General features: G+C 51.1%; 1 protein-coding gene across 7 annotated transcripts in view; it reads right to left on the bottom strand.

Moving 5' to 3' along the window:
* The window catches only part of KLRG2 (killer cell lectin like receptor G2), a 37,370-nt gene extending 21,331 nt beyond the window's left edge, over positions 1-16,039 (bottom strand). For 2 of the 7 annotated variants that reach the window (XM_027101757.1, XM_027101756.1), the window contains exons 1-3: positions 15,238-16,039; positions 8,886-8,987; positions 8,013-8,158 (exon numbers count right to left, since the gene is read on the bottom strand). In XM_027101757.1, coding sequence (XP_026957558.1) covers positions 8,013-8,158; positions 8,886-8,987; positions 15,238-16,021 — 1,032 coding nt within the window. In that variant the 5' untranslated portion in view covers positions 16,022-16,039. Of the gene's footprint in view, positions 1-410; positions 515-8,012; positions 8,159-8,885; positions 8,988-14,034; positions 15,023-15,237 lie in introns of those variants that run through there. The other 5 variants (XM_027101752.1, XM_027101754.1, XM_027101755.1 and 2 more) reach the window with 5 other exon arrangements.
* Positions 16,040-18,285: the final 2,246 nt, after the last annotated feature.

Below are 18,285 nucleotides of genomic sequence, written 5' to 3'. Positions count from 1 at the left end.
GCCTGGGTACCGCTGGGATCGCTGCATGGAGCCCGGGGGGTCTGGAAAGAGCTCTGAGGCAGGAGTTATGATGATGTGCCCCGCCGCTTGCCCCAGGGAGTCAGCTGTGTGGCCCTGGGCAAACCACCAAACCTCTCTGAGCAGCACTCCCCTTATCCATAGAACATGGTGACAGTCCTTCTTGGGTGAATGCGTGGGACCCAAACAAGGGATGGGGTGATGAGGACTAAATGAAACCAAGGGACATCCTAGGCTGGGGGTGGTGCAGGGGGGTGAACCTGGCGACACATGGAGGGGAAGGCCTCCAGCCCCTTTGGCGCCTGCTGTGGTATCACGTGGGTCACCCTGGGGGCCCAATGCTAGCGTGTTGGGGACAGAGGGGCCGCCCACCCAGGCCCACGGTCACTCACAGCTGGGGTGGCAGAGGGGTCCCATCGATCCAGTGCCAGCCCTGGGGGCCTCGTCGGGCCCCCACCCAGGAGTACTTGGTGACTGGGTATCTGCTCAGGAAGTCCTGAGAGAGAGAAAAGCAGCTCGTCATTCTTCTCGGGCCACTGATACGGCTCACCTGGGGCTTCCGTCCCCCTACCCCATCCCCCATCCCAGGTTTCTGCAAGTTCCCAGTTCCACAAGCTAGAGAAGCGACTCATCCCTCCCCAAACACCAGGAATTGGGAAGCTGTATTAGATGCTTGCTGGTTGACAGGCACTGTGCTCAGGACTGAGGACCAGAAATGGGGGCAATCCCATCTCAGCCCTCCCCAAGGGGAGACAGGACGTGATCGCCCATCCCCACGAGCAATGCATGATGGGTACTGAGCGGACAGAGAAACGAGGCAGCTCAGAGAAGAGGGGGTGAAGGGCATGAGCAAAGCTGGGAGCCTACAAAGCAATCCAGGTGACAAACAGCAAGTAGCCTCACTGGGCAGGAGAAGAGCGCTAGGGTTGATTAGGCTGCAGAGACGGCCAGGGAGCAGATGGTCAACAATGCAGTCGCCAGCAAGAGCATAAACTACATTGCATTCATTCCGTAAGTATTATGAAGACCATTCAAAATAAGGGTGAGTATGAAGTCCCTGGGGCAACAGGGGGAAAAGTCACAGTACATGAAGGGTTATAGTAAGTGAAAAAGCTGAAGTAAAGTTGTGGCATGGACTTCCCTGGTGGCGCAGTGGTTAAGAATCCGCCTGCCAATGCAGGAGACACGGGTTCGATCCCTGGCCTGGGAAGATCCCACATGCCACGGAGCAACTAAGCCCGTGCGCCACAACTACTGAGCCTGCGCTCTAGAGCCCGTGAGCCACAATTATTGAGCCCGTATGCCACAGCTACGGAAGCCCACGCACCTAGAGCCCATGCTCCACAACAAGAGAAGCCACTGCAATGAGAAGCCCGCGCACCACAACGAAGAGTAGTCCCCGCTTGCCGCAACTAGAGAAAGCCCGCGTGCAGCAACGAAGACCCAATGCAGCCAAAAATAAAATAAATAAATTTATTTAAAAAAATAAATAAATAAAAATAAAGTTGTGGCATGATTATAAGAATGAAAAAATGTGTACGCACATGGGCGCAGACACACAAGGAACAACAAAAAGCCAAACAAGTATGTTAGAGAGCTAGCAGAGATGCTTTTTTCTTTTAAATAATTGTCCCCAGCGTCATGTTATTTTTAGTAATGAATTAAAGCAAAAAATTGTATTTAAAAAGTTTCAACTTGGAAAAAGATGTTTCAATATTGTAAGTCCTGGTGCAGGGAACTGGTGGATAGAGGTGGAGACAGGGGTCCACACCAGCCCAGTCTTTCCAGAACATAATCTGTGCTACAAAAAAAGAGTGGCAACACAGTTCCTATTGCTCGGACGGGTAATTCCACTTTGGGGAAGAAATCCAAGTACATAAAGGGGAGAAAATGAACTTTCGCAAAATTATCACACTGCTATTTGTAAAGAAAAAATGGAAACCACCCAAATGCTCTGCAGTCAGGAAATAACTAGGCAGATTATGGGACGTCAACATGATGGAAACTCACAGAGCTGTTAAAGGTGATGAGCGCACGGAAGATGCAGTTACGCAAGAAAACGCAGATACAGAATCACGCCGAGTGGAAAAAAGCAGACCACGCCAGCTAGCCCACGCCGAGCAGCACACATTCGCGTTAGTGACGAGAAGCGACATAGATTTGATGCATGTTCAGTTCTTCCCTAGGAAAGTGTTTATGTTGACAGAGACAAAACCTCTATATTTAACCCTGGGGATTAGAAAGCAAGCACCACGTGACGCCCATCCCCTTGGTGACACTCCTATTTGTCCTTGAGGTCTCAGTTTAAAGGTCACTTCCTGTAGGGACACCATTCTGACCCCCTCCCCTGGGCTGCCACAACCTTCACAGTTTAGAGCATGGTGTGTGGCATTTGGCTGGCTGGCTTCCTTGTCAGTTTTCTGTATCAGACAGTGAACTCGGTGAGCGCCGGGTGCCTGCCCTATTCACCACTGACCACGACAGCCCAGCACATAGTAGACCAGCTCAACAAAACTGGCCCCCCTCCCCTGTGTCACTGCCAATAACCAGCAAGAGCCACAGGTAACAATCGGGCTGTCAGGCCAGCCCTGCTCCCAGAGGTGTTGGTGCAGACGTTCAAGAGAACATCAGCTGGTCAACAGCTGGGAGAAGAGCCAGAAGGAACTTCCAGACTGAAGGGTGCCAACCTTACCCCTTCTGAAATCCCAAAGGCCAGACTGCATCAGGCGCACGTACAGCCTCTCCTGGGCTGGTCATTTCCTCTCTGGCTGGACTCCACAGGCTGGGGCCCTTGGGCAGGGTTGGGTGGGAGCTTTGGAAGGGATGAGAAGGAACCTGGGCTGGGTTTGAGCTGCGAGTCAGAGGGCACAGCAGCTCCAAGCATCTCACTGCCGTGGCTGCAGCAGACTCGGGGCTCCTGCTGGCCAGCCCCGACCTCCTGGCAGCAATCAGCTGCCTGATTGGGAAGACACACCAGAGCTTGGAGCTCCTCCCAGGGCCGAGAAGGGGGCTATTACTGCAGAGTAGAGCTTTGGGGCTAGGCCACCCCATATTCAAATTCTGGTCCTGTGACTTGCAAGCTAAGTGACCCTAGTTAAGTTACCCGACCTTTCAGAGCTTCAGTATGGTCCTCTGTAAAATGGGGAGATGTTTTGTGCACACAGCCAAGGGCATGTAGTACACACTCATTAAATGAGGCGCCTCCAGTCCGCTGGATGGTGTACAAAGCTTCGTGTCTGACTCCAACATATGTGACCTCATTTGATGCCTTGGCATTGCCAAGGTGATCCTTCCCTTCTCTCTGTCCTAGCCCAGGCCATGTGGCTCTCCCTCTGGGCCTCCTGGTGACAGGAGCCATGGCCTGTCCCCACCCAGCTCCACCCACTCCATTCCGTCTTTTTCCTTGCAGCTCAGACACCATTAACCTGTTCCCATTGTTAGCAAAAATTATGGTGTGGGAAAAGCATTGCCTGGAGATATAAGTAAATTCTAGAAACTTCTGTGTGATTTATGGCTCAAAGGACTGCTCCGTAATGGCACAGGTATCTGGGGCCTCCATCTACTCCAGCTGGTGCATCTCCAACTTTGCCACCAATGTGGGGGGAGGGGAATGTGATCCTGAGCAGAATTTACCTGAAATCTCATATTTTACATATTAAAATTAAGGTAAATTTTTTCCATCCTTTCATACATTTCTTTTTAAAAAACTGTGGTAGGGCTTCCCTGGTGGCGCAGTGGTTGAGAGTCCACCTGCCGATGCAGGGGACACGGGTTCATGCCCCGGTCTGGGAAGATCCCACATGCCGCGGAGCGGCTGGTCCCGTGAGCCATGGCCACTGAGCCTGTGCGTCCGGAGCCTGTGCTCCGCAACGGGAGAGGCCACAACAGTGAGAGGCCCGCGTACCGCAAAAAAAAAAAAAAAAAAAAAGTAAAAAACTGTGGTAAAATATATATATAAAGTTTACCATTTCAACCATTTTTAAGTGTATAATTCAGTGGCGCTAGGTTCATTCGCACTGTTGTGGGACTATCGCCCACCCCCATCTCCAAAACTTTTTCATCTTCCCCAACTGAAACTTTGCACCCACTATACAACTCCCATTTCCCCCTCCCCTTGGCAACCACCATTCTACTTTCTGCCTTCAAACATTTCTGCTTTAATATTTAAATGTTTTAAACTACTTAATTTTCTGAATCCTATGATATTTATTCGTGTTTTCATCTTTCTGCACTCAAAACGTGGCTTACAGTCAATGTGTACATTTCAGGAAGCTTCTTCCTTCCCCGACCCTGCAGAACAAAGCTGATCTTAAAGCAATGGCCAGTGAGTCTAATGACTGACGGCACAGAGGCACTGAAACTCTCTCCTTTCCTCTAACCTCTTGGGGAGGACGAGACATGTCTATCCTGGGGCTGCGTGTACTACTGGCACCTTGGCGTGTCCCTGGGGTCTCGCATCCCAGCTCGTGGAGCCTGGCCTCTGCCAGTGGCCCAGCCCCTCTGCCAGCGGCCAGCCTGTCCTCTGCTGCTCTTCCCCATACCTGCCTTGGTGCCTCCTGCAGCTTCTGGCCCTTGTCCAGAACTCAGCAGGACTCCAGAGCCCCACAGTCGTCATATTCTGGATTTCAACTGCCTGAGACCCAAATCTTCACTTTGGTCTTTTTGCAAGGGGCTTTTTGGAAGCTCCTTTTTGGAAAAAGCTTATCCAAACTTTGTGATATATTTTCTGAATATATACTTGTGTTACAAATGATTGATCCTGTTTGCTTAGTTTTAAAAGAATTCAAGCTCCGTTTGCGATGTGGGTAGTTCAGCTCATCTCCCCTTTGAGGACCCCCAGCCACAGGGAGGCCATTTGTTCAGCCGATGTCGATGTCCGAGGTCATGGTGGACTGAACCTGTCTGATGAGAGGCCCGAGGGCAGGGAACTTTTACTTCACCAGTTTTCTGATGACACTTGCTGTGCTCAGTGGGTCTGACTCAGGAGATGGGCCGCTAAGTCCCTGCCCAGCTCGCCCCCCTCGTCGGGTCCAGGCAGAGACTCTCTAGGGACTCACCAAGTTCCCACTGGCCTTCATTTTGTAGATGCAACCAGGCTGGGTTGGGCAGAAAACATTATATTCTGATCTCTTGCCTCCATGGGCTACCATTACTCTAGTATTCCCCCCTAATCATAGTGCATACTATTTGTAGGACATTTAGACAATTTAAAAAAGCTTTAAAGAAGAAGGAAAATAATCGCTCGTAATCTTGACTCCAGTGATAACCGCTATTAATATACTTCCTTTCAGTATGTTTTCTTTGCACATATATTTACCATATTGGGATCACACGTGACTTTTTTCAATCTACATTGTATCTTTTTCATTTCCCCATGTTTTTTGGAAAAATGTGTTATTCCTGGTAATAATATAATCCATGTTCATGTAAAACATTTTCTCCAGCAGATTTTTATATCCACTTCATGAGAACTCTCCCAGAGAAAAGAAAACTACAGAAGCTGCCTTCCCTGCAGTGTGGGGTGGAATACCTTTGATTTTAGGACTGGGCAGGAAATGAAATTTCATATGTGAGAAAATCTTAAGTAAAATTATCAACTCAAATACAGAAGTATTTTGGGAAGAAAAAAATCCTGGCTAAATAAACCTTATTACAAGAGGCCAAGCATTTAAAAAAAAATAATAATAACCACAAGATTAAAGGAGGAAACATAAAAGATATTACCATCTTAATGTATGCAAAAAAAATCCAATGAAATTAGACTCATTCATGCTTAAAACTCTTAGTAAAACAGGAACAGAAGGGAACTTCCTTAAATAATAACATAAGGGGGAAAAAAGGATATAAGAATGGGAGGAGATAAGAGCAGATGAGAAATGTCGACAAAATTTTGGAAGCTGGACAACACTGATTGGCTTAGCACACCCAAGAAAGCCTAGTGATTTTTCAAGGAAAGGGTGGAGTGGGAGGAAGCTGAGAAACATGCTAATTTGTATTGAGAAGCCCCAAAGTGCTCAAATATTAGAGGCAAGGTATAGGAAAATGCCAAGGCACAGAATAAAAAGCACTTGCATAAAAGCAGAGATAATGCAGGGAGCAGAAGAAAACTTCCAAAACACTATAATTAGTATTTACAGTAAGATAAGAGAAGATGCTTCATCCTTGAAACAGGAACAGGACACCATACAAAAGGAACATTTGAAGAACCAAAAAGAGTTCTTAAAATTACAAATAAGGCAGCAGAAATAAAAATGAAGAAAAAGACCCACAAAGGACTATTATTGTTAAATTTCAGAACACTGAATAAGAACAAAGGTGAAGACCCTGAAAATTTCCAGAGTTTGGGGTAGGGGGGCTGGTAAGAGTCACATACAAAGGGTTGGGAATCAGCGTGAATGAGACTTCTTAGTGGTCGGACTAAAAGGTGGAAGGCAATGGAGCAAAATCTGCACAATTCTGGAGGTAAACTATTTCCAACTTAGAAATCTGTACCCAGCCAAGCTATCAATCAAATGAGAGGTTAGAATAAAAGTATCTTTAGACATGAAAGATCTCAAATGTCTTCCAGCAAACTTATACAGGGTGTGCTTTACCAAGAAAAGACATGGAATCTAGGAAACGGGATCTCACACAGGAAAGAGGCAAAGGTATATTGAGGATGAAGGTAAAAAGAAATTCCAAGTCAATAGCTGGGTAGCAGGCCTCGTGAGCAGCCAGTCCAGACTGAAGCAGGAGACAGAGGATTCCAGGAGGCTGTCTGTCCATCTCCTGAACTTTTTTAGTTTCCGGTTTTTTTTTTTTTTTCTGGTCCACGCTGCCCTGCCCACCTTGACCTTCAATCACATATTCCTGTCATATATAACCAGAGCATCGTGCACCTTCCCTTCATAGCATAGATCAATATAGTAATTAAACATCTATTTCTATGAGTTCCAGATTACTCTCTGCCTCACTCGCTGCTCTTAGTCACATGAAGGTGGAGGCTGTGCTCTTGTGGCTCTTCATGGGATCCCCAGTGCCAAACGCAGTGTAGGTGCTCAGTAAATGTTTATTAAGGCACTGACTGAAAGAGTGGTGCTTTTTCATGCATATTAGAACAGCTAATATAAATTCTTGGCACCTGCCCTAAGTTAGATAAAATTAAGCCAAGGTTTGGATCCAGTTCATAGGTCCTTTTTTGTAGCCACTCTCAGACCCACTGACTGGATTATTATTCAGCAAATATTCACTCCTCCCCCTCCACCCCCAGGGTGGGAGTGGGGCATGGACTATACTACCCTGTCCCTTTGATGTTGGGCTTGGCCATGTTATTTGCTTTGCCCAACGGAATGTTAGCACATATGACATGAGAAGTTCTCAGTTCTTGCCCTCCTGCCATTTTTCTTACAAAGAGTTTCTCTCAAGAAGAAGGACGAGAGATTCATGGAGCAAACACAAGCCCAATCCATGGGCTCAAGCCAAGTGCAGCCAATCCCGAAGCTGAGCTGTCCTGCCAGACTCAGCCCAAATTAGCCCATCCACGGGCCTCCCACAGACCAGCGATCAAGAGAGAGATGCCTATTGTCTTAAGTCACTGACTTTTGGGGTGATTTGTTACCCAGTATTATTATAGCAATACCTGACTGGAATACCCACTAAATGTAATTTATTTTCCAGACTACCTCTCAGAGGGTACACGTGTGTCTCTCCCACAGACCGGCCAGCACAGACTTGTTCCTGAGCTCACTGTTAAGTGCTTGGTCACCAGGTTGGATGGGAGCATCTCCGCTCCAGCCCTCCCCAGCTCCACTTCCACTTCTTAGAATGAAGAGCAAACTGAACATCTTGGAGACCTGATGTCTGGTCCTCCTGCATGTCACTTTATTTCTCCAGGCCTTGGTGACTTTTTCTATAACATAGAGTTGGACTAGATCTTTGAGGTTCCTTCTAGTACTGAGAATCTAATCTGTAATGATAACCACGCCCCTCTCCTGCCCACCTCCCCCCCTCCTCACCTGGGTGTGTCTCAGAAGGGGGAGGGTAGCATGGTGGGCTGAGCAGAAAGCCTGGCTGGCCTCCCAGGCCTCAGCTTCGGCAGAGAGGTAGTAGCAGTGCTCCATGGACCACATCCAGCCCTGGGGGCATGGCTGGCACCTGGCCCCTGCAGCACAGAGACCACCAGTGAGTGCAGGGTAAACTGTACAGAGCTGAATGTGTGGATGTTCAAAAATCGGGGGGGGCGGGGGCGGACTTCCCTGGTGGCGCAGTGGTTAAGAATCCGCCTGCCAATGCAGGGGACACACGTTCGAGCCCTGGGCCGGAAAGATCCCACATGCCGCGGAGCAACTAAGCCCGTGCGCCACAACTGCTGAGCCTGTGCTCTAGAGCCTGCGAGCCACAACTACTGAGCCCACGTGCCACAACTACTGAAGCCCGCTCGCCTAGAGCCCATGCTCCGCAACAAGAGAAGCCACCGCGATGAGAAGCCCGTGCACTGCAACAAAGAGTAGCCCCCGTTCGCCGCAACTAGAGAAAGCCCACGTGCAGCAATGAAGACCCAACGCAGCCAAAAATAAATTAAAAAAAAAAAATCAGGGGGCAAATCTGGAGGCATGGAACTGGCAAGCCTTGGAGGGGTAAGCAAGGAGGGCAGGCCCTGGGAAGGCTGCACAGCTTGTGCACAAGGCCTCTCCAAGTGCAGGCTGTGTCCACAGAAGGAAGGGGCTCTTCTCCCTTACCTCTGCGCACCGAGCCCTGTGTCTTCACGCTGCATCTGCGTGGGGGGCGTGTCTTTTTCTAATTCTCACAAAGGAGCTAGAAGGACTAGACACCCTGCTGGGGGAGCAGGGGAGGAGAGGGGGAGGAGAGGGGACGGGGAGGTCCCATACCTGCTCTCGAGGCCAGGGCCACAATGGCCACCGTAGACACCGCCAGGAGCACGGCCATGACTGCCAGGGCCCAGCGCAGGGACCTCATGTACATGGGCAGCCCTGCGGGAGGGGAGGGGACAACCAGGAGACACAGGTTAGGAGATGGTCCCAACTCAGGACCATGCTGACTCCTATACCATCAACATGCCCACCTCATCGCCCACCCTCAGGCCCAAGACACCAGGATAATCCACTCAATTTGGGTCCAAACCTCATACCTCGGAGAAAACTGCTAGAAGATATTCCACTTCTTAAATAACTAGAAGACGTAAGATTCTCTTCAAGAAAGAAAGTGGCTAAGAACCATGTATTGAGCATCTGATGTGCATTAGACATAGGGCACAAATAGCTCCAAGGATGGGGCAAGGGCCCCGCACTCAGGGAGCTAACGGGACAGGCAAAGGTAGCAGGAGATCAAACTCCACACAAGAGAGGAACGAAGGCTAGGTTCAGAGTTCGACAGACCCCCAAATTCAAGTTCGAGTCCTGACTCTATGGGCCCCTCAAGTGTTCTTGGTGGTTTTCCTTTTAACATTGGAATCACATCTACCTCTTCTATCTCTCCAGGTCACTGGAGGCCACTAACGAAGCTTCACACAGAGAGCGCCTTTCGGGCTGCAGAGCGCTAGACAGATGTGAGTTGCCAGCCACCCAAGGACCCAGGGGACCAGATGGCTGGAACGAGGCTGTGGAGGCGAAAGGAAGACAGGAGGACACTCCAGGTGGGAGGAAGGGTGCAAAGGCTCAGAGACAGAACATGTTCAGGGACTTCCCTGGCAGTCCCGAGGTTAGGACTCTGTGCTTCCACTGCTGGGGGCCCAGGTTCGATCCTGGTCGGGGAACCAAGATCCTGCAAGCTGTGCTGCGTGGCCAGAAAAAAAAAAAAGAACACATTCCGATGCCACATCCTGCCCTGTAGATGGAGTAACCAGGGAAGTCAGAGGGGAAAACTCGAGGAGTAGAACATAGTAAATACTTAATCACAGCCAGAATTATAAGCAGCTTTCCACCTGGAAAGACACACCCATCTGAAGTAACTGAGCACTCAGAACTTGACCTCTGCCACGACTCAGGCGTGAAATCAATCAGAGCAAACACCTCGCTGCAAGGGGCCCAGGACCCACCCAAACCTTGGGGATGAGGGTCAGGAATGCCACATAATCAGTGTGAGGGTCCTAAGAACTCAATCATTATATTTCCCGAAGCCTGAAACAGCAGGCGTTAGTCTGTGGCAAATATTCCATTACTTTGAAAAGAATAATTCCATTTAAAAGACCATGGACATTGTATATACCCACCACCCGATTTCCTGTTTGTATCTGGGATTGACATCTCCAGGGTCACACCCTCTGCTGCTTTTCTTCACTGCTCATCCCATCGTCATTGTCTACATTTCAACTACCTTTCCCACCCCACAACTGAAACACCTTCTGCTTCCTCCTAGTCAAATCCCATGGCTGGGGTGGAGCCAGGTTTTGTGCGACTTAGTTTATCCAATGGGGGCAGGGGGGCATCTTAAAAAATGAAATACAGGGACTTCCCTGGTGGTGCAGTGGTTAAGAATCCGCCTGCCAATGCAGGGAACACAGGTTTGAGCCCTGGTCCGGGAAAATCCCACATACCGCAGAGCAACTAAGCCCGTGCGCCACGACTACTGAGCCTGCACTCTAGAGCCCGTGAGGCACAACTACTGAAGCCCACGTGGCACAACTACTGAGCCTGCGCTCTAGAGCCCTCGAGCCACAACTACCAAGCCCCTGTGCCACAACTACTGAGCCTGAGCTCTAGAGCCCGTGAGCCACAGCTACTGGAGCCTGCGTGTCACAACAACTGAAGCCCGCGCGCCTAGAGCCCGTGCTCCACAACAATAGAAGCCACCGCATTGAGAAGCCCACGCACCGCGACAAAGAGTAGCCCCCGCTCACCGCAACTAGAGAAAGCCCGCGTGCAGCAACGAAGACCCAACGCAGCCAAAAATAAATAAATACATAAAATAAATTTATTAAAAAAAATAAAATACAAACTTCCAAATACAAAGTTCAGCACAGGGGCTCAAAGGGCTCCTGCCAGTGAGAGGCCTGCTTGTGTCACTGCCTCCAGGTCCATCTACTTCGGCCAGTGGCCTCTGCTCTCCCGGCGGAGCCTGACCATGCTGGACATCACCTCTCCCAGCTCCACTTCCTCCAGGCACTGAGAGCATTCTTCCTCTGAATGTACCCCTCCTGGCACCATCCCAGACTGCCAGGCGCTTTTGTTTTCTCCGGCCCAGACTGAGGACTGCTGGAGGGCAGGGTCAGGATGGCCGTTTCCTCACATCTTCCACACCTGATGTGTTGAGTACAATGTGACAGGCGGCAGCAAGCTGGACAACCACTGAGATCCAACTGCCGCTCCCCTTCCCCAGACGGGGATGGGACTAAGCGCTTCTGACATGTGCTTACACTCTGAGGTTAGTGCTACTCATTGAGTAACGATTTACAGAGCACTTAAGTGCCAGGTGCTGGAGATTCAGTGAAAGGCTAGACTGTCACCTGCCATGCCCCGTGGGGCTCAGAATCCAGGGAAGCATACTTACAAGAGGGATGCTGGAGCTGGGCAGCACAAGGGCCCGTGGAGCATGGAATTGGGACACCTGATCTTGCCTTGGGGACCAGAAGAGGTGACTCTGAACCAACACCTAAAGGGGAATAGTCTCCATTTGAGGATCCAGCTCTTCCCCAGTTTTATTTCTTTATTTTTTAAATTAATTATTATTTATTTATTTATTTGGTTGCACCGGGTCTTAGTTGTGGCAGGCGGGCTCCTTAGTTGTGGCATGGGAACTCTCAGTGGCGGCACGCATGTGGGATCTAGTTCCCTGACCAGGGATTGAACCCGGGCCCCCTGCATTGGGAGCACAGTCTTAACCAACCGTGCTACCAGGGAAGTCCCTCCCCCCAGTTTTAGGCTCTCTGCAAAAGCCAATTTCTCTTCTGGGCTGAGGGCTCCCATATAGAACATTCCCTGAGTCCTTGATTCTTCAGTTTACACCTGGACAGCGCCTCTGGGACATCTGCCCCAAAAAGCAAGGGAAGAGACAAAGCAGTGACGTCTCCAACCCTCTCCACAGTGGTCTCCTCCCTCTTGGGTTCACAAGGAGGGGACATGAAACAGCTGGGTGGCAGCATTACCGCACTGGCCTGGGCAAGTCCCTGAGCCTGTGCCCTAGTGTGCCCTCTTCTTGTAACCAGCTTGATCTAGGCGGTAAAGGCCACCACAGGCAGAAACCACAATGCAGAGATCCTCATCCAAGCAGCCTCCCTCAGACCAAGCTTCAGCCAGGAACTTGAAAGTTCTTTAATCCCACACTTCCCAGAGAGGAAGCGCAAAGCATCAAGCGTCTGCATGCACCCTGCAGTATTTCCTGCCCGGCATCTCCCTCCCCTGACGTCATTCCTCTCCACACCCCCGGGTTACCTGCCTCATGTCCAGAGTATTGTTTCCACGTGGCAGCTCTCCCTAACCATCCAGTCCCAAAGTCTGCCTCTCCCCTGGACACTGGACACTGCTGACCACATCTTCCAGAAACTCTCTCCTTTTTCTACTTCTCTGCATCCTGATTCTCTTCCTACCACCTACATTTTCCTTTCCCAGTCTGTGGCTGGCTCCTCTTCCCTTTTTTTTTTCCGGCTGTGCTACACAGCATGGAGGTGTGCAGGGGGTGCAGAGTCTTAACCACTGGACCGCCAGGGAAGCCTGGCTCCTCTCCCTTTAAATGACATCACTACCTGGAACTCCCAAATGTACCTGCTTATTTCTCCCACGCCTCTTCCCCCATTCTCCATTCTGCAAGGATAACCCAATCAATCCATCATTCAGCTACCCAGCTCAGCAACTCGGGAATCATCCCCACTCTTCCTGTTAACGCATCTTCATCAGGGCAGTGGCCCCACTCTCTAATTCAACCTTTGAACACTCCCTCCCACCTCTGCCATAGATCAAACCTTCATCGGCTCTTGCGGAACTGGTGCTATCACCTCTTAAGGTCTCCCTTCCTTCAATTTCATGCCTGTCCTGACCTTCCTCCACAGTGCTGGCAGAGCTCACTTTCTAGAATAAAAATCCAACCATGTTACCTCCCCACGACTCACTTCCTTGAGTCCTCACTTCCTTATCATCCCACCCTTTTAGTCACAGACTCTCCTATTATTAATCTGATAAAAAAAAAGCTACAAACTTGGGCTTCCCTGGTGGTGCAGTGGTTAAGAATCCGCCTGCCAGTGCAGGGGACACGGGTTCGAGCCCTGGTCCAGGAAGATCCCACATGCCGCAGAGCAACTAAGCCTGTGCGCCACAACTACTGAGTCTGCACTCTAGAGCCCGCGAGCCACAACTACTGAAGCCCACGTCACACAACTACTGAAGCCCGCGTGCCTAGAGCCCGTGGTCTGCAACAAGAGAAGCCACCGCAATGAGAAGCCTGCACACCGCAACAAAGAGTAGCCTCCGCTTACCACAACTAGAGAAAGCCCGCACGCAGCAACGAAGACCAAACACAGCCAAAAGTAAATAAATAAAATAAACAAATTTATTTTTTAAAAAAAGCTACAGACTCATTGTAGTGGACAGAATAATGTCCTCCTAAAGAAGTCCACGTCTTAATCCTTGGAACCTGTGGATATGTTAGGTTACAAGGCACAGAGGAATTAAGGCTGCAGATGGAATTGAGGTTGCTTATCTGCTGACCTTGAGATGGGTAGACTATACCGAATTTCTGGGTGGGTCCAATGTCATCACAAGGGTCCTCATAAATGGAAGAGGGAGGCAAAAGGACAGGAGAGCCCCAGAGATGGCAGTGGAAAGGTTCAGCCTGACACTGGCTGGTTTTTCTCTTTTTTATTGGCTGCGTTGGGTCTTCGTTGCCGCGCACGGGCTTTCTCTAGTTGCAGAGAACGGGGGCTACTCTTCGTCGTGGTGCGTGGGCTTCTCATTGCGGTGGCTTCTCTTGTTGCGGAGCTCGGGCTCTAGGCGCGCGGCCTTCAGTAGTTGTGGCACGTGGGCTCAGGAGTTGCGGCTTGCAGGCTCAGGAGTCTGGCGCACGTGCTTATTTGCTCCGCAGCATGTGGGATCTTCCCGGACCAGGGCCCGAACCCGTGTCCCCTGCACTGGCAGGCGGATTCTTAACCACTGCGCCATCAGGGAAGTCCTGGTTGGTTTTGAATATACAGAGGACCATGAGCTAAGGAACTCAATCGCCCTCAGAAGCTAGAAAAGGCAAGGAAACAATCGTCTCCTAGGGCCCCCAGCAGGGATCACGGCCCTGCCATCTGGCCTTTAGTCTCTTGAGCCCATATCAGACTTCAGACTTACAGAACTGCAAGATAATAAATTAGTGCCATTTTAAGCCTCTAAGTTTGTGCCAATTTGTTACAGCAGCACCAGAAAACGATACACCTCTCGTGCAGAAAATGTGCTCACACCCAACTTTGCAAAAGTCCCCGCGTGATTAGAGCCCCTGAACTCTACCATGTCTAAGAACCCCTGGCATAGAGGCCCTCGGGGTTTGGAGCCTGTCTAGCTGACCGGTCTCCTCTCAACCGGTCAAGCTTTCAGCAGGTTGTCTGCTGGGGAGGCCTCTAGGCCCTCCAGCCAGAAGGCGAGCTACCACCCCCAACTCCTACTCAGCTTTCAGGGCTTTAGCTGCAGGAAGCTTTCCCATGCCCTCAAGTTCACCAGCCACTCCCTTCTGGTTCCTTGTCCAGGATTTTTGTATTTTTCAGGCTCTTTCTTCTTCCCTGCAAGTCGCCACCCGCCACGCGGCAACAAAAAAACTCACACACACCCTAGCACAGTCTGGTCCGAAGTCCCCACGCAGTAGCAGCAGTAGCTGCTGAATGGATGAGTGTTAGGGGTCAAGTGGTCCTCAATATACGAGAGGGAAAAAGGGAGTCTGGACCTGCGAGAGATCGGCGAGCCGAAGCAAGGAGTCGGGAGACCGCGGTGCTGCCGGGCCGCCACCGCCGTCACGTGATCCTGAAAGGCCTCCCCTCGCCTGGAATTCCTTCCACCTCTACTTCTCAAAGACGCTGCGCACACCAAGAGCGAACAGGAAAGTTCTTGGAGGGTCGGGGAGGGAGAATAGCGGTTTTATTCTTTTACTGCCAACAAGTTGGATTATAATTACGTAGACCAAAAGTTACCGACTCTACGCCAGAGAGGCCGGGTGGGGTTCCTCCGCCGCAGGGGCCCAACGCTGGGTGGGTAGCAGGCGGGCCTCACGTTCGTCGACCCCCACCCGAGAGCGCGGCTCCCGGCGCCGGCGCGCGCTTACCTACGAGCTTTATGACGCGGGACAGCTTCTTGTCGCCGTCCATCTCGGCGTGGAGCACGGCGTCCTCCTTGCAGCGGCAGCGGCACGTGGGGGAGCCCGGGGACTCCGCGCGCCCCTCGGCGGGACCGGCCCAACCCTCGGCGTCGAGGTCGCGCTCCGTCCGGGCTGCGGCCAGCGGCGTGCCACGGCCCCAGGTGCCTCCCGGAGACGGGGTCAGCCGCAGGAGCGGGTGCGCTGGGGAGACGTGATGGGAGAAGGCCGGCGATTCCGGCACCGGGACGGTGAGGAAGCGCGTGGAGGGCGCCGGCGAGGGCGCGCAGCTGCTGCCGGCCGCGCCCACGGACTTCACGCGCACGTCCACCTGCAGTTCCACGGGGGCCCAGGCGCCCCGAGCCGGCTCACCGGGCGCGGCCCTGAGCATCTGCTCGGCCCCCGGCGTCTCGCCGTCCCGGGGCTGCTCAGCCGCGGCTGGGCCCGGCGACGGCAGCTCCGGGCTGGCCGACTCCTGACGGCGGAAGGCGCTGTAGCCCGGGCTGGATGGCAGCAACCGCAGGGGCGCGGGTCGAGGCGAGGGCAGCTTCTTCCCGCCCGACAGGTCCTGGCCCGCGCCCGCCTCCTCCTTCACTGCGGGAGCCAGACTCGGGCTGCTCTCGGGACTCTCAGGGCGTCTTTCCTCCGCGGGGACCTGGGGCTGCTCCAGCTCCGGGACCCGGCTTCCCAAGGGCTCCATTGGGAACTCGGCTCCGTCTTGGTCTTCGCCCGACGCCGCCCGGGCTCCCTCCATTTTATACGCGGAGCAGCCGAGAGGTGCCGAGCGGGATGCCCCCGGGCCCAGGTAGGGAGTTAGCTTCGCCTCCCGGGTCGGGACTGGTTCCGACGAGTCGCTCTAAACCGTCAAGCCACGCCCCTCTCCGTCGCCACACCCACTTCCTCCTCCGAGCCAAGGACCTGGCTGGGATTGGCTGTGGCTCGGGTTCTGTTGGCCACGCCCCTTCAGGCCCCGAGCCTCGCCTTTACTTGGCGAAGGAGAAGAGAGGGGCAGAAGGGTCTGGCTGAGGGGTTACCCAGAAAGAGCCGGGTAAGGGGGAGCCCAGAGCGCAGACCCTTCTCTCTTCCTTGTCCCTGGCCCCACCCATTTCCCCCTCCAGCCCTCTGCCATTGTGCTGATTTTTGAGAGTTAGGGAAGGAGCGGCACACCTAGAGGACTCCCCCAAGGCAGAAGTCCCAGAGACATGTACTCTGGAGGCCTGACTCCTACTGGGCTAACTCAATAAAGACTGAGAAATGAATAAGCTTGAAAATGTGTATTTTCACGGCGGGAGAAGCCTGGTCCCCTGCCAGCCTGGTGTGGAGGACAGGGTTCCCAGTCCTGACCAGTAATCTGAATACCATGAAAAAAATACAGATTCCTGGCAGACTCCACCCAGACCTACTGAATCTCATAAGGGGATAAGGCCAATTTTTAACAAGTGCCCCAGGATAGGATTGGCAGATAAAATACAGACCATTCGGTTAAATCTGAATTTCAGATAAATAAATAAATAATAGTGTTTTTGTTTTTTGTATAAGAACGTCCCAAGTGCTCCGTGGGATATACTTATATTTAAAAAGTATTCGTTATCTGAAATTAAAATTTAACCTGCCTCCTATATTTTTATTTGCCAAATCAGGCAACTCTACCCCAGGGACTTCTGCTGGAGTGATCTTGGTAGCAGCATTTGGAAAGACCACAGACTCGCTACTCCTGAGAGACGGGAAGGAAGCAGGATGTGGAGGGGAAGGATCTTAGGAGGGGAGGTAAACTACTGCAAAGGATGCTCCCTGAAGACAAGCAACTGAGAGAAAAAGTCCAGCAGAAAGAAAGCACTATATGAAAACACTTTATGTTTAATCTCTACCAACCCCAGGCTATGTATTTAATGTGGGGATATATATATATATGCCTGAAAATGCATTTAAAAAGATGTGGAAAGATAGATACATACCAAAGTGATAATACTAGTGGATTTTGCTGTAGATTGTCTGGGCTGGGGCAGGGGGGAACGTCTAGGAGACTTAACCTTATCTGCAATGTTTCCACTTTCTAGAAACAGTTTCCACTGCAAAGTTTCCACTTTCTATATATTTATGTATATTCTTACATAAAAATTCAATTTTTAAAGAGATGGCATATAGTAAGTTATTTTTTTAGGGCTAATAAAGATTACTAAAAATATGAAAATAGTTCAAAAAGTATATAAAATATAAAGGAAAGGTCTCTTCTGTCCCTCTATTTCACCTCTCAGAGTCAGCCGCTGTCCCTGTTGAGATGGGCTGCTTGTTCATTTCCGGTGTGGACAGGAGCTGAGAGGGGAGCATCCTGACTGGCTTTCCTGCTTAAATATCTTCGCCTGGGATGACGATCATCACATATGTAGTTTATAAAATCAAAGACTTCTTATCTTCCACGTGTTTTGGCTCAGAGCGAGTCCGCGAGGAAAACATGATGTGCGTCACTGTGTCACGGTCCCTAAGAGGGAGACGCCAAGGCCTGGCTCCCCCGGCCACAGCCCACCACCTTGGGCTGGGCTCAGACTCAGAGGCACCCAGGGCCATCTAAATTCCATCTTGAATTTGAACTGTAGACCACAGTGCCTGTGGGAAGTTGGTGGCGCGCACTGGCGCTGAGGGGTCACAAGCGGGGAGACCGAGGGCAGCAAGAGAAGTGGGCTCCACATGCTTGTGATACAAAGTTTAAATATTACAGAAAGACACACTGTAGAAAGTGAAAGTGCCCAGGATTTCATGCCCCAGAGACATCTGTTATTAACATTTCAATATACAGTCTTCTGGATGTCTTTTCTATGCATACACTGACCTCGATTGCTATTATACGTACATATATTTTGTTTCCAAAACTCCACTCATATTAAATGCATACCTATACATGATTTATTTAAGCAGTCTCCTCCTGGTGGACATTTGGGTTGTTTCCTTCTGCGTGACATAGTTCCTGCAGTGCTGCAAATGCTACAATTATAATTCAGTGACCATCCTTCTACATTGTTT

The sequence above is a fragment of the Aethalodelphis obliquidens genome, unplaced genomic scaffold (assembly GCF_003676395.1).
Source record: "Aethalodelphis obliquidens isolate GAN/ISIS:26980383/991018 unplaced genomic scaffold, ASM367639v1 scaffold5, whole genome shotgun sequence".
In the NCBI taxonomy this organism is placed as follows: domain Eukaryota; kingdom Metazoa; phylum Chordata; class Mammalia; order Artiodactyla; family Delphinidae; genus Aethalodelphis; species Aethalodelphis obliquidens.
The sequence above is the reverse complement of the archived record's forward strand: the minus strand, read 5'-3'. Positions and strand labels throughout refer to the sequence as shown.